Below are 13,434 nucleotides of genomic sequence, written 5' to 3'. Positions count from 1 at the left end.
TATAGATATTTAGGTGTTGGATTCGATTTAAAGCTGTTGGATGCGAAGTTAGATGGAGAATTTTGTGTTGAGTGGGACTCATGATGCATGTACGTCACCTGTAATAATGATCAAAGAATTTTAGAACACCAAAAGTCATTTAAATTAAAAATATTATGTACAAATTTAGATATTTTTGTGAATAAAAGTATTCACGTCATCTGCATGCCTATTTATTAGTATAAGGGAAACTACTCTTGTTTAAGAGCAGATATGGCCTCACAAATCTTTATCTATGAGACGGATCAACCTTATCGATATTCACAATAAAAAGTAATACTCTTAGCATAAAAAATAATATTTTTTTCATTGATAACCCAGATAAGAGATCCGTCTCACAAAATACGACATGTGAGACCGTCTCACACAAATTTTTTCCCTTGTTTAATTACAAATTTTGAAACATATAATACATACTAGTTACCACAATATATTTAACGAATACATGAAAGAGAACCGATGAGTGTTCTTTTTTGGAAAATAATGTGGAATTTGTTTTAAGACGGGAAAGATGTGTTTTGGGGGAGAACAATTTGGAAAAAGGATAAATGATGTTTTAGGAAATTTAAAAGTTATATCAAGACATCAAAAAATTAGATAGTTATGGTGCTCAACTATTAGAATATAATAAATTAAAGATGCTTAGATAATATCACATGATACTTGAATTTTGATTCATAGATACAAAATTTTTTAAATTATGATATCTCATGAATGAGTTCATCAAGATCAGGCCCAAACCAGATTTTGGAGCCCCGGTCCATCCTTAGCCAAAGTAGAAGGTCAATGATGGATTATATGTATTCCCCTATAAATACCAGGTTTGAGAATCTAATTATTCATTCACTATATTGATTTTTAATAGCGTCCTTAGCTGCTATCTCATTTTATTCTCAATATCTGACTTGAGCATCAAAAGGGTTATGACGGGACACCCTCTCAGCCCCCTTCTAACTGTCTGCTTTGTGATTTCAGACCTAGAATAAATTCGATGTCTGCATTAGACTAGTCTCACCTATTAGAATCGAACCCTATATTTCTAGTGAGTATCAAATTAAAATAATAAAAGATTTTTTTTATTATATTATGTTAACGATTAAGATGAAGCCAAATAGAAACGACTATTCTCTTGATGAAATAGAACTATTTTTCAAGTTAGTTATTGTGCAAGACAACTTTTGCTTGATCCTACACCCTGCCATTACATTGAAGATTTGCCTTAGTTATTTTGGTGAGAGGTCTTAACCAAGTCCTGATTCGTATCTACTTTTTATTTAGAGATAAGTAAGGATACCTCAAACCCACGACTTTAAAAAAAGAGTAGGTCTCTTGTGAGACGATCTCACGAATCTGTATCTGTGAGGCGGGTCAATCCTACCGATATTCACATTAAAAAGTAATACTCTTAGCATAAAAAGTAATATGTTTTCATGGATGACCCAAATAAGATATCCGTCTCACAAAATACGACTCGTGAGACCGTCTCACACAAGTTTTTGCCTTAAAAGAAAAATGTAATATAAGTATTCATCAACAGGAGGAATAATTAGTACGAAGTAAAACAATATAAATCAATTTTTTTTTACTAAACAAGACGAAAAAAATTATATTATTTTCACAATTTTTTAAAATGAATATAATGTGGGAAAAACTATTTTCATATTGTTATTTTACGAAGATATAAATAAACCTTATTTATCATTACAAAGGATAATTTAATCAATTAAAGTATGATTTAAAAAACCTCTATGTAAAGTGACATGGATGACATTAATCTCCTGTCACTTGATAGTAGATGGGAGTTGGGAAGAAACACTAACGTGTAACATAAAGCAAGTGAGAAAAACATTCTCACTAATTTTGGACTCTCATTTTTCGTAGTGAACCTCTTTGTGTGGTTGTTTTCTCATGGATGTAGGCATAAGTCGAACCACGTAAATCCTTGAGTCTGTTTATTCATTTGCTTTATAATTCTTTGAATGTTTTGAACGTAAGATTGTTTAACATCCCGACGTTTCATTCATATTTAATCATATATTAAATGTGAAAAATGCATAATACTTTTCTTTTTTAAAAAACATGTGTTGTGCTCACAATATAAAATATCATGCATTCAAAAACGATCCCAAAATTTCATATGCAATCTTTCGCAATCAAAATATCCATAAACTCAAAGAAATTCCTAACATGAGTATTAGAAACCAACAATTTTTTTTAACTCCAACTATCGTGCCAATCATGAATCAAATAAAGTATTTATGTCGTGAAAAGATGCCAAAATTTCATGAACATGCTGCTAGAGGGTCTTGGACAGCGTACCATGCAATGATCTTCCCACTTCCTTGGCTACTTCGTCCCTTGTCCATCTTCAAATTCATTAATAGTAACCTCCTCATTTGCACCATCCAAGCATACAAACATATTCATTTACTAACGAGTACATAATAAAATCATCATACATTCGTAGGACGTGATCATAACACAAAAATATAACATTCTTTGCTTTGGATGATGAATTATAATGCTAATGTGGTAACCACCATTAAATTAAGCACATTCGTTGAGTTTCATGATCATGTAAATAGTTAAACAAACTAGGTATATCATTTGATACATCTCATTCTAGCTGAAGCCAGTATGTGTATTCTTGCTTGGAAAGACCTCCCCGAGGCACCAATCCTGTGTACTGTCACCACAAGTACACATAAACATCAAAATAAAGTTTTCATGCTCATAAACATTCATACTTGAAAATCATTCATGTCATGTACAAGAAAAGTAACCATGTCCCATGATATTTTATAAACATGATGCTTTTATAATTAAAATAACTTTCATGGAAAAAAAAATACTTAGAGCGTCATGCATTACAGAGTTATCGATCCACGTAAGTCATTCTCTATGTTCTCGACAATATTTCATGCATCATGCATACAAGACCACAATCGGACCCTTACATGCATGCTATAAGACCTAATTGATAGAGAAAAACATATTTCATACCCACGCAGGGAGCACGCCCGAGTGCCCCTTTGCGTGGGCATGCATCAAATTATCTATATCTCTCAATAAATGGTATCAGAGACATGTTCTTTGGCATTGGAATCTACGAAATTCTATCTTAAAATTCGCAGGCACCAACGATTTTAGACTGTGGAAAATCAATATGAAAGTCTTTTTGGTGCACCACGGTTTATTCACAGCAATAAGTTCAGAAGCAGTGAAGGCTATGACAGACAAGAAACCTATGTTGGATGTGGACTCAAAGGCACATAAATCTTGTTAAGCCTTGGTGATGAATGACTTCGGGACGTCACCGAAGAAGAGACCACACTTGCCTTGTGGGGAAAATTGGAAAGTTTGTACCTCAAGAAATCTTTGTCTAACATACTATATTTGAAGAAGTCGATGTACACTATACACATGGATGAAGGACAAAAATATAAGGAAGCATGTGGATTATTTTAAAAATCATTCTTGATCTCAAGAACATCGAAATAAAAGTCGAAGGAGAAGACTATGAAATCTTGATTCTGAGTTCACTACCAAATCATACGAGAACTTCGTGGATACCATGTTTTATGGAAAGGAATCATTGACAATTACAAAGGTGAAATATGCACTCAACTCGAAGGAGTTACAGAAAAAACATGAGGCAAGGAAGAAGTGAACGGAGAATGATTAATAGCAAGTGTCGCGCCCTGAACCGGGATTAGTTGACACCGGTGTTGTTTTACAATCACACAATTGAAAACATCGTAGTATAGTATAAACCAAAAACCAGTTTATAGTAATAATCAACCATAGATTTGTCTTTGCAACCCCAAAATCGAAAAAACGATAGAATCAAAAGCGGAAACGTTGATATTGATGTACCAATTATTATTATTTGCATTTTAAATTTCAAGAATAAATGCAAACATCATATTAAATTTGCATGTACACATCAAACACTTCCATAATATTTGATATTATATCTAACAAGTAAAAAATAATTTCTAAACATATATTAGAAATTACGTCGAACTTGGAATTTTAATGTGAACAAATTATTTAACCAAATGTTATATATATACCGAGTTTTACATATAACTTAATAACACATTAATCATTATTTATTTATTTATTTATTATTTTTATTTTAAAAATAATAATGAAAAACTAAATTATTACCGTGGGTCCCGCATTAATTTATTTTTAAAAAAATTAAATAAAATTGAAACATTACCGCCTGCAATTGTCTTTAATAAGTGGGGCCTCCAATTTTAATAATTTCGATGCATGCATGTGATGTATTGAAATTATTGATCGAATGCATGATTTTCATTTCATCTTTATGAAAGAGTCTTCTGCAATTTTTTCTTCCGAAAGAATTGCTCTCCAAAAAATTTTCTCGTTTCATAAAAACATTCAAGAATCAATTATCATCTTCAAGACTTCAAAGAAGAATTTCAAAGTGCCATCGAGAACAAAATTCTCAGGTAAGTTATTTTATCCGACCTTCAAGTTTTATTTTTCTTACGCAAATTCCTAGAAGCAAAATTTTCCAAAACTTCATGATATCGATTTACAGAAAATAAATTTTCAAGGTAGAAGTAAATGTCATAATTTTTCTCAAAAATCATGTTTTTACGTATATATAAACATGATAAATAATATGCGGAAGCAAATCGAGCGTTACCTTCGGTCATTGAAAATTTTGAAACTTTTCTGCTTTTCCTCCGATTGATGTCTTCTAAGCACTCCATCCTCTCGATAGATGGTGTATTTTGTTTTCTGAGGTGTGTGTTTAGAGACCTCAATCTCTGCTATTTATAGACATCTCATACTGTAATGCCTGAAGTAAATATCACAATTTGTTGATTTAGTAATGTGAGATTACTAAATAATTAATGATTTTTAAATAGTGGAATATGACATAATTTTGTCATATGAAGTCCAAATGATTTAAAATTTCGATATAACGTAGAAAACTCAAAGATATAGAAGTTTCATGTTTTGAGTTTTGGAAAATTTGATCGTTTGACTGGTCCAAAGAGGTATACCGGTGTTAAAATGTTAAATATTATATATTAATATAATATAATATAATATAATATTAAATATATATATATATATAATAATATAAAATAGATGGGAATCGGTGGAATTCAATCAAACTAAATAAGATTAACGAGAAACAGAGAGAACGAGAGAGGTGGGAGAAAACAGTATTTCGATTTTTCTTTTCGATCGTGCGACTTATCGGTTTATCCAATCGACGAACCGACTTCAGTTCTGGGATCGTTGACACGAGGTCTTCGATTTGAGGTATAAATTTTATAGTTTTGGTGATGTTTGAAATTCGTCGATTTTTGGAATAAATCCGATAAATTGTTAAATCATACTGAAATTGAAGATTGTTGAATAGTGTATGATTTTAACGAAATAGAGAAGATTATTGTGTTGTTGTTTTGAACTATTCCTAAATTATTATAATTAGGGATTTTTAATTGTTGAATTGAAATTGGTGAGTTGTTTGTCAACTGTTATTAATTCTGATTATATATTCGGAGTCTACGAAGTATAGGCTACACGTTGATATAAAGTTTTCGCAATTTGACGGATGTTGTAAAATAGCCTATTATTTGATGTTAAATTAATTAGGGTGTATTTGATGGTAGTATTGTGAATTAAATACACCAGATTATTAAATTGTTGAACAATACGAATTTATAATCGAGTTTTATATTTTGTTGAATTAATTGTTGTTGGGCTATTTGATGTTATATATTGAGGCTGTTATAACTGTGTTGATACGGTGACAATGATCTGATAATTATTGTTGAATTATTTAGATACATCACAAGCCTCGGGATCAAAGAAATAGCCAGATTTTATATATACTCGATTATCAGGTACGTGTTGACGTACGAGCATATGTTGTTATTGTTTAGTATTGATGAATACTATTGTGTTGAACGACGATAAATCACTGGATTTGGGTGATTTGGTATTATATTTTTTGTTTATTATTGTTGATGTTGTTGGTTATCGTTGTTGGGAGACGTCTCGTTGATGTTGTCACGTTGATGTTGTTCGTTCAACGATATTGCTGTCGCCGGTGTTGGGGTGCGACGTATCGTTGATGTTGTTATTCGTTCGACGATATTGCTGTCGCCGGTGTTGGGGTGCGATGTATCGTCGATGTTGTTGTTCGTTCGACGATATTGCTGTCGCCGGTGTTGGGGTGCGACGTATCGTCGATGTTGTTGCATTGTGATGTTGTTGAGGTTGTTGTTGGCTGATTGTCCAGAAACGGCAAAGGGGATATTTCTATTATGATTTCAGTTATATTTTATGTTGTTAATATAACTGTTATGTATTACGATGATGATTGTTGTATATGCTCACCCTTTGAGGGCTGTTTCTGTTGGGCAGGTTACAGGACTATGCGTGAGACATGATAGTGGTGAAGAACTAGGTGTATCTAGTCAAACAGTCTTGTAGATGATAGTAGATAGAGACAGTATAGTTTATTGTCTTATTTGAGTTGTATGTGTGTATTTATTATACTGTTTCTGCTACACTGACGTAGATAGTGTGGTGATTGCACTATTTTGTCGTATATGCATTATATTATTACGTCGTCGAAAAGAAAAAAATTTATGCATATGACGTCACATGTTGCATGATTACGTGGCGAGGTTTGGGGCTCCACACATACCATCAACGAGTTTATTGTGGGAGCTTAATTGTCAAAAGAAGATAAGCGTGCATGTTTCAATTTTCTAAAGTTAAGGCGGCATACACATCTTTTGTCAAAAGTAGTAGGCAATAGCCGTCATCATTTCCTACACGTTTATCCTTCTTTCTGATATGAGTCATTTTTCTTTAAGGATATAATACTCTTAGAGTGGATAAAGATACCACCAAGTTCGAAACATTTCTTATGATCCTTGTGGAGCACGTTGGGCAGAAGTTATTTGTAATTTGTAAAGTACAGGAATAACAATAATGTGAGTCGCATAAAAACCTTGTGCAAATTCTGATATAAATTTCATATCTGGTCACTTATTTTACGTTGTCATATCATTGGACTTATATATCAAATTATATATATATATATATATATATATATATATATATATATAATTGGAGGTGAAGGTATTTACAACGGGCTTGTGGCAATGGACTTGTACAATTCTGATAACACCGGCACTTGTGAATATTATGTAAATAAGTATCTTCCAAATTGCGGAGTTCTTTTGCGAAAAATCTGAAATGCCACAAATTATAATTTATAATCATAGATTTAAAAGATCTACCAAATCTAATTCAACTTATATTCCAACACCCCGGAATAAATAGTGAATTAAATGAAAAACCACTTCAATTAACTCGTTTTTTTTTTTAAATTCTGTTTCCTGCCAGCGAGTCTATGATTCCAAGGTAAAAACTTGTGTGAGATGGTCTCACGGGCCATATTTGTGAGACAAATATTTTATTTGGGTTATTCATAAAAAAATATTATTTTTTATGCTAAGAGTATTAATTTTTATTGTGAATATGGATAGGGTTGACACTTCTCACGGATTAAGATTTGTAAGAGGGTATTACATGATACCACTCCGATTCCAATTCCAACATCCCAATAGGAACCATCGACGTACGTGTCTAACATGCAAGCTTCCCATGTAACACGTTACACCCTCACCTCCACCACGTACGCTCCTCCCCCGACTCTACTTAAACAGCCTTCTCTTCCCGTCGATTCCAGCCTTTGATTAACCGCTTCACAAGATTCAAAGAAAATGGCCGACCGGTACCCGCACGACCCGCAGCAGCCGCAAACCAGGCAGCAGCAGCCGCGCAGCCACCAGGTTGTGAAAGCTGCCACCGCCGTCACAGCTGGTGGCTCGCTGCTCATCCTCTCCGGCCTCATGGTGGCTGCAACCGTCATTTCCCTGACGATAGCGACCCCTCTGCTGGTGATATTCAGCCCGGTGCTTGTTCCTGCTGCTGGTACCATCTTCTTGCTGTGTTCCGGGTTTTTGGCCTCGGGAGGATTCGGGGTGGCGGCTATCAGTGTATTGTCTTGGATTTACGGGTATGTGACTGGAAAACACCCCCCGGGAGCGGATTCTCTGGACCAGGCGCGGTGGAAACTGGCGGGAAAGGCGAGGGAGATGAAGGACCGAGCGGAACAGTATGGGCAGCAAGCTTCTGCCTGATTTTTATGTGTTGCATTGCATGGCTCTGAATCTTCAAGTTCTAGAGAAATTATCCGTCTTCAGTTGATTTTTCAGGTGCTAGCTAGATCGATGTTGATGTTCTTAATTTTCTTTGATGCGATTGTGTGTGTGTTGCGGACGGCAGGTTGCAAAATAATCTCAGGGCTATTATTATCGAATCGATCAATAATAAAGTTAATATTTTTATTACACCAGTTTCAAATTTTACTTTTGTCCGATGAAAAATTTACATGGTCTGGGTTATGTTTCGATTCAAATTTTGTCGCATTGCCAATCATCTCGTTCTTATTGTTATTTTTTTCCCAAATTTGAAATTGACGACAAATCATTTGAGATGCCGATGCATGTTGCATATCACAACTATTTTATTTGGGTTCAAATTACAATCCTTCATTAAAAGAATGTGTTCTGAATTAGTGAAGGCATCACAAATTACCGAAACTACCAAGTTTTATGGTAAACTAAGAAACTAAATGTTGCACGGATGGAAAACTGTGGTACGTTTGGTGGAACAAGTTTGAAATGTAGTCGAGAAAATTAATGTTTTATGCTGAGGTCTAAAATATAGCTAGCATAGACAGAAAGAAGTCCTAATGTTATATTTGATTCAAGAACTTGAATTTTGGGGGGATTCAGCAGGAATTGGAAAATTCTATTACAATAGTAATAAATAAATGAAAAGTTAAAAGAGAAATAAATTAAAAATTTAAAGAGAGATTTCAATTCATGACTTCCATGATTTATTCCAAAGAAGTAAGCTATATTTAAATATTGAACCAAACACCTCAATGGTCATCACGATTGTCAATCAAACAATATTTATTAACGTAAAAACAATCAACTGCAAATCATAAATCATCCCCGATTTAAAGGCAAGCACAAATCATCATAATACATATTTTAAAAAAAAAAACAAAAGTAGAATTAAAAAGTGCCATCGTTCTTTGGCCAGCTGCTTGCAAACAATATGACATTTCTACCTGAGACAAAAAATGAAGACAAGTAATACAACCAGAGCAAGCAACCCGTTGTAATAGCGACGGCCGGCCATTAAGAAGAGCAGCAGCCACTCTTCTGGCCTACGGGTTGTCCCCGGATCTGCACAGTTGGTGGCCTTGCATTGCTTGATGCAGGCGTCGTTGCCATCCTGTAATTTTAGTGAGGCATATGGGAAACATAGCATTAATTCCAATGAATATTCAATTCAATAGTACAGGAATTTGCAAATTTTCCGGTTAACATTGAACTGGTCTGAATTACAGATCAACTAATTTGGTTAGCTACAGAGGGCGCTTTAAAAAAATACAGAACCTGTTCTTGATGTCAGCAGACATAGCCATGAAAGCCTCCTCAACGTTAGTAGCATTTTTTGCACTTGTCTCCATGAATGGAATTCCAATTTCATCAGCGAATGCCTGTTACAATACAAATGTGAATATTTGAGTAAACCGACCAGCCTAAAGCAAAATAGCAGGAAAGCAAAATAGTAGGAATCTTGATTGATAGGATTGTACCTTAGCTGTTTCGTAAGGCACAGCTCTATTATCAGCGAGGTCGCACTTATTTCCTACTAAGAGTTTGTTCACATTTTCACTGGCATATCGATCAATTTCACTCAACCATTGCTTCACATTATTAAAGCTTTCTTGGTCGGTGACATCATAAACTATCTGCCGTAAAATTTCAATCAATAAAAGATGCATAATGAAACCTGTTTGCTAGAGGTCAGGCAATTTGGAGATAACTTACTATAATTCCATGAGCCCCACGATAGTAGCTACTAGTTATAGTTCTGAATCGTTCTTGACCAGCGGTGTCCCACTGCAAGTGAAATTAATGAAAAAGGAAAGGAAAAACAGGAGTGTGACCAAACCTTGTTGGAGCTAAACCACGCAAGGAATTTTTGGGTAAAAGGTTAAAAAATAAATTCATAGCCAATATTCGTGAATGCATTGCCTCTTGTGATATATTCACATGAGTTCCAATTATCAAAAGTTTAGTTGTAAGAAAACAAATGACAGAATAGGAATACTGGGAGGTAAGGGCTTCTAGACAATTTACAGAGTGTAATGAAAGCTTTGAGTACAAAAAATCTGAGTAGCAGTTCTCATTCCTTGGGTCACTTTTTACTTCCATAACAAAAGATTAACTTCATTAAAATTTCATAAGACGAAAAACAAATAACTTACTAGTGGCACACCCAAAAAAAACTCCAATGTTGGATAAAAGAGTAATTTCTACTTAAAAAAACAATCACCAAAATCATCCTTAGGAATTTCAACGAGTGTATTATACATAGTGAATGTTATATCAGTCTGCACCAGGAATGAAAGCAAACGAGTTGAGAATATCAGAAATTTTTTCTGCTTCATGATCGGGCTTGATCAAAGCTCTGAAAAACTACCCAATCTGGTCTCGAGCGTAGCACAATCTACTGTTCGAACTTCTAATAGGTTTTTTACACATATTTCAATCATTATTGTAAAATCGTGTTCTAAGGACCAGTATCGGGACCCATCCTTCTTAAATCACAACCCTTGTTTCCAAATGAATAAAAGACAGAGACGAGAGCCCACCCTTCAAGTTTCAAACCAAACAAAAATCAACCTCATCCCCAATTCAAAAACATATTCATAAAGAGATGCCCCTTTTAGGTTTCAACGAGAGATGAATGAATGAAAGTGAGAATAAGAAGAGAATGAATTTTTTTTGTAACTAATCAAAAAATTATAAATTTCACCAGAAAAGGCAAATAAAAAGTCGGCAGTCTCTTGTAATATAGTATCGCCTAGAGTATGAAGAAAAACTCCAAAAAATTGAAGTGGCATAGCAGTTGAAGGCTATAAAATTGTACATCTAATAATGAAACATAAAATGGTACAAAAAATAAATAATTGGAGTTAATTAAGAGTCCAGTAGCAGCTCTAAGGCCATCGCTCAAGTTCGGCTTGAAAACACATAGGAATTCTCAAGTTCAACTACAGTTCGGTAAATATAAATTAGATTCAAATATTCTTCAAAATCAACTCAAAAAATTCGCGAACCAACTCAAAGAAGAAGAATGCACATTTATTTTGATTTCTCGAAATAAAAAACAGTGAAAGTAAATAAATTGAAATCCACCGGAGAAAGACAACAATATAACTCTTGGTGGATAAGAATGATGAATCAAGTCAAGTATCATACAATCTGAAGTTTAATAGTCTTTCCATCTTGCTCCACCGTGCGTATTTTCTGTATAAGTTAAAAAAATTAGACCCTGACTGAGCCAGGTAAGCATATTTTTCAAAATAATGATCCTTACAAAGTCAACACCAATTGTGCTGATGTAACTGTCCAAGTATGAATCATCCTGTATGAAAAACCATCAACAGTCAGTCACAGACCCAAATTCACAAGTTGATCCATTCAAAACAAAAAAGACAAATTTATTATACTGAGGAATAATAGTTTCACCACAAGACAAATTTTGAATCAACTCATTTTCATACTTCCAGAATAAAAGAATTGAGAAATTTTTTATCAATGAGTCAAACCAACAGCGCCCTCAGCAAACGGAGCAGTTAAATTTCATGGCTATCCATTAATGTCACTCCATTGCCAACAGAGAAATTCAATAGGAAACCAATGGTGACGTAAATAATGTTCAATTGGAAATGTGGCTTAAAATAACTCCACCGAGTAAATTTCTGTTATATTGTCATTCTTCAGCTAAAGAAAAAAAAATTAGAAATCGAGTTATAATGTTGTCATCTGGCCAACAATAGCAATTCTTTGCACCTGATTGCGAGTGTAGGAGTACCAACTTAAAAATTGAGACAACCATAGTTACACAAAATGCTTGATGCTTACAGCAAATCTCAAGAGAAGACATGACTTGCCAACACCAGAATCTCCAATTAAAAGAAGTTTGAACAAGTAATCACTGCAAGAAACATCACATGTTAAAGAATATTCATCCTATTTAAGATGCCAAATACTAATATAGAAGTCTAAAAGCTGCATGTCCCTGGTCCAGATAAACAGATGTAGACAGGGTATTGCAACGCTCTATAGAATATTTCTGGAGGCCCAAAAAAGTTCTATGCGTTCCTACATATTACTGGATCACTTATGTCTCAACCATTTCAGTGTTTTGAGAATCTTAGGACTCGCAATTGCTAAAGCTTTTATTTTTGCTTCATGAGAATTGCTGGAGCTAGCTACGGGGAAGATAAATTCTAAGATAAAGTCTATTACTAGCTACACTCCAGGGCTCAATTGATTTGTTCCCAAAAGCGCATTTCGGGGATCTACCATTATCATATCAAGAGCAAAATTCAATAAAGTTCAAACAGATTACAAACAGAAAATTACAGATCCAGTCTAATCCGAAACAAGAATAAGAGAAAATGAAATTCAACAAAACCCTATCATATTTTCGATAATTTTAATTTATCTAATTCGTAAAGTGTGGAGAGATTTACTATTCAGGAGTCATGATTCGATGCAGCGATTCGACTCTGATGCCGGAATATTCTCCTTCCAACTGACGGGGATCGACAGAGATTGAGAGTCGTCGCCGGAGTAGTTGACCACCGGTTTACGCTGAGAAGGTAGTTGAAAAGCTTGAGCTAGGAGGGTAAATGGAACATTTATATATTGATGATGAAACACAGAGTATTTATATATCGAAACATAATCAGTCTCCTAAATCGCAAAAAATTATGTGAGTCGGTCTCAACGATCGTATTTTGTGAAACATGTCTTTTATTTAGGTCATTCATGAAAAAACATTAATTTTTTATGCTAAGACATTACTTTTTATTGTGAATATCGACAGGGTTAACCCGTCTCACAGATAAAGATTCGTTGAGACCGTCTCACAAAAAATTTACTCCAGAAGGGCCTCTAGGTTCGTGTAAGGAGATGAGTAAAAATGATGGGACCAAGTCCGCTAAACAATCTCCACATTAAGAAACTCATCCAATAGTTTTGACAGTGTAACGCTGTCTACCAAGTACTAAAAGTCTTCAGTTGCTATATTTCAAACTTTAGAAGGCTCGAAGGGAGAACGAGAGTTGTGTGGCTTGAGAATTGAACTTACTCCTATTTAAAGCTGAAGTTGGTTTTAGGTCGCTTAATTTTCGATTTGGGAAAATGTAACATGTCGAGGCTAATG

The 13,434-nt window shown here is 34.3% G+C and overlaps 2 protein-coding genes and 1 long non-coding RNA gene across 4 annotated transcripts; 2 read left to right on the top strand and 1 right to left on the bottom strand.

Moving 5' to 3' along the window:
* The first annotated feature begins 5,232 nt into the window (after positions 1 to 5,232).
* On the top strand, positions 5,233 to 6,675 carry LOC142525381 (uncharacterized). The gene is made up of 3 exons (XR_012815060.1): positions 5,233 to 5,349; positions 5,877 to 5,936; positions 6,460 to 6,675. It is a non-coding gene; the product is annotated as an uncharacterized LOC142525381 (long non-coding RNA).
* A 1,107-nt stretch (positions 6,676 to 7,782) lies between these two features.
* LOC142524857 (oleosin L) lies at positions 7,783 to 8,462 on the top strand. Its single transcript, XM_075628994.1, has one exon. It carries the CDS (start codon positions 7,833 to 7,835, stop codon positions 8,250 to 8,252), a length of 420 nt encoding a protein of 139 aa, XP_075485109.1. The 5' UTR covers positions 7,783 to 7,832; the 3' UTR covers positions 8,253 to 8,462.
* Positions 8,463 to 9,178: 716 nt separating this feature from the next.
* On the bottom strand, positions 9,179 to 12,922 carry LOC142524621 (ras-related protein RABD2a-like). Of its 2 annotated transcripts, XM_075628660.1 has the most exons (8): positions 12,740 to 12,922; positions 12,126 to 12,198; positions 11,578 to 11,625; positions 11,460 to 11,507; positions 10,023 to 10,094; positions 9,788 to 9,943; positions 9,585 to 9,688; positions 9,179 to 9,420 (listed from the first exon to the last, which is right to left on the bottom strand). In XM_075628660.1, the coding sequence occupies exons 1-8, from the start codon at positions 12,751 to 12,753 to the stop codon at positions 9,324 to 9,326; spliced, it is 612 nt and encodes a 203-aa protein (XP_075484775.1). In that variant the 5' UTR covers positions 12,754 to 12,922; the 3' UTR covers positions 9,179 to 9,323. The 2 variants fall into 2 exon arrangements, with proteins under 2 accessions (XP_075484775.1, XP_075484776.1); XM_075628661.1 differs by lacking the exon at positions 10,023 to 10,094.
* Between the last annotated feature and the right edge of the window lie 512 nt (positions 12,923 to 13,434).

Source organism: Primulina tabacum, chromosome 14 (assembly GCF_025594145.1).
Source record: "Primulina tabacum isolate GXHZ01 chromosome 14, ASM2559414v2, whole genome shotgun sequence".
Taxonomy (NCBI): Eukaryota; Viridiplantae; Streptophyta; class Magnoliopsida; order Lamiales; family Gesneriaceae; genus Primulina; species Primulina tabacum.
The sequence above is the reverse complement of the archived record's forward strand: the minus strand, read 5'-3'. Positions and strand labels throughout refer to the sequence as shown.

What these genes read in the sequence shown, in the direction of transcription:
- LOC142524857 (XM_075628994.1), top strand. Translation starts at nt 7,833, where the DNA reads ATGGCCGACCGGTACCCGCACGACCCGCAGCAGCCGCAAACCAGGCAG.
- LOC142524621 (XM_075628660.1), bottom strand. An exon ending in GCACAATTGGTGTTGACTTT is followed by an intron (nt 11,508 to 11,577) that starts GTAAGGATCATT and finishes TAACTTATACAG; the next exon opens with AAAATACGCACGGTGGAGCA. An exon ending in TGCCTTACGAAACAGCTAAG is followed by an intron (nt 9,689 to 9,787) that starts GTACAATCCTAT and finishes GTATTGTAACAG; the next exon opens with GCATTCGCTGATGAAATTGG.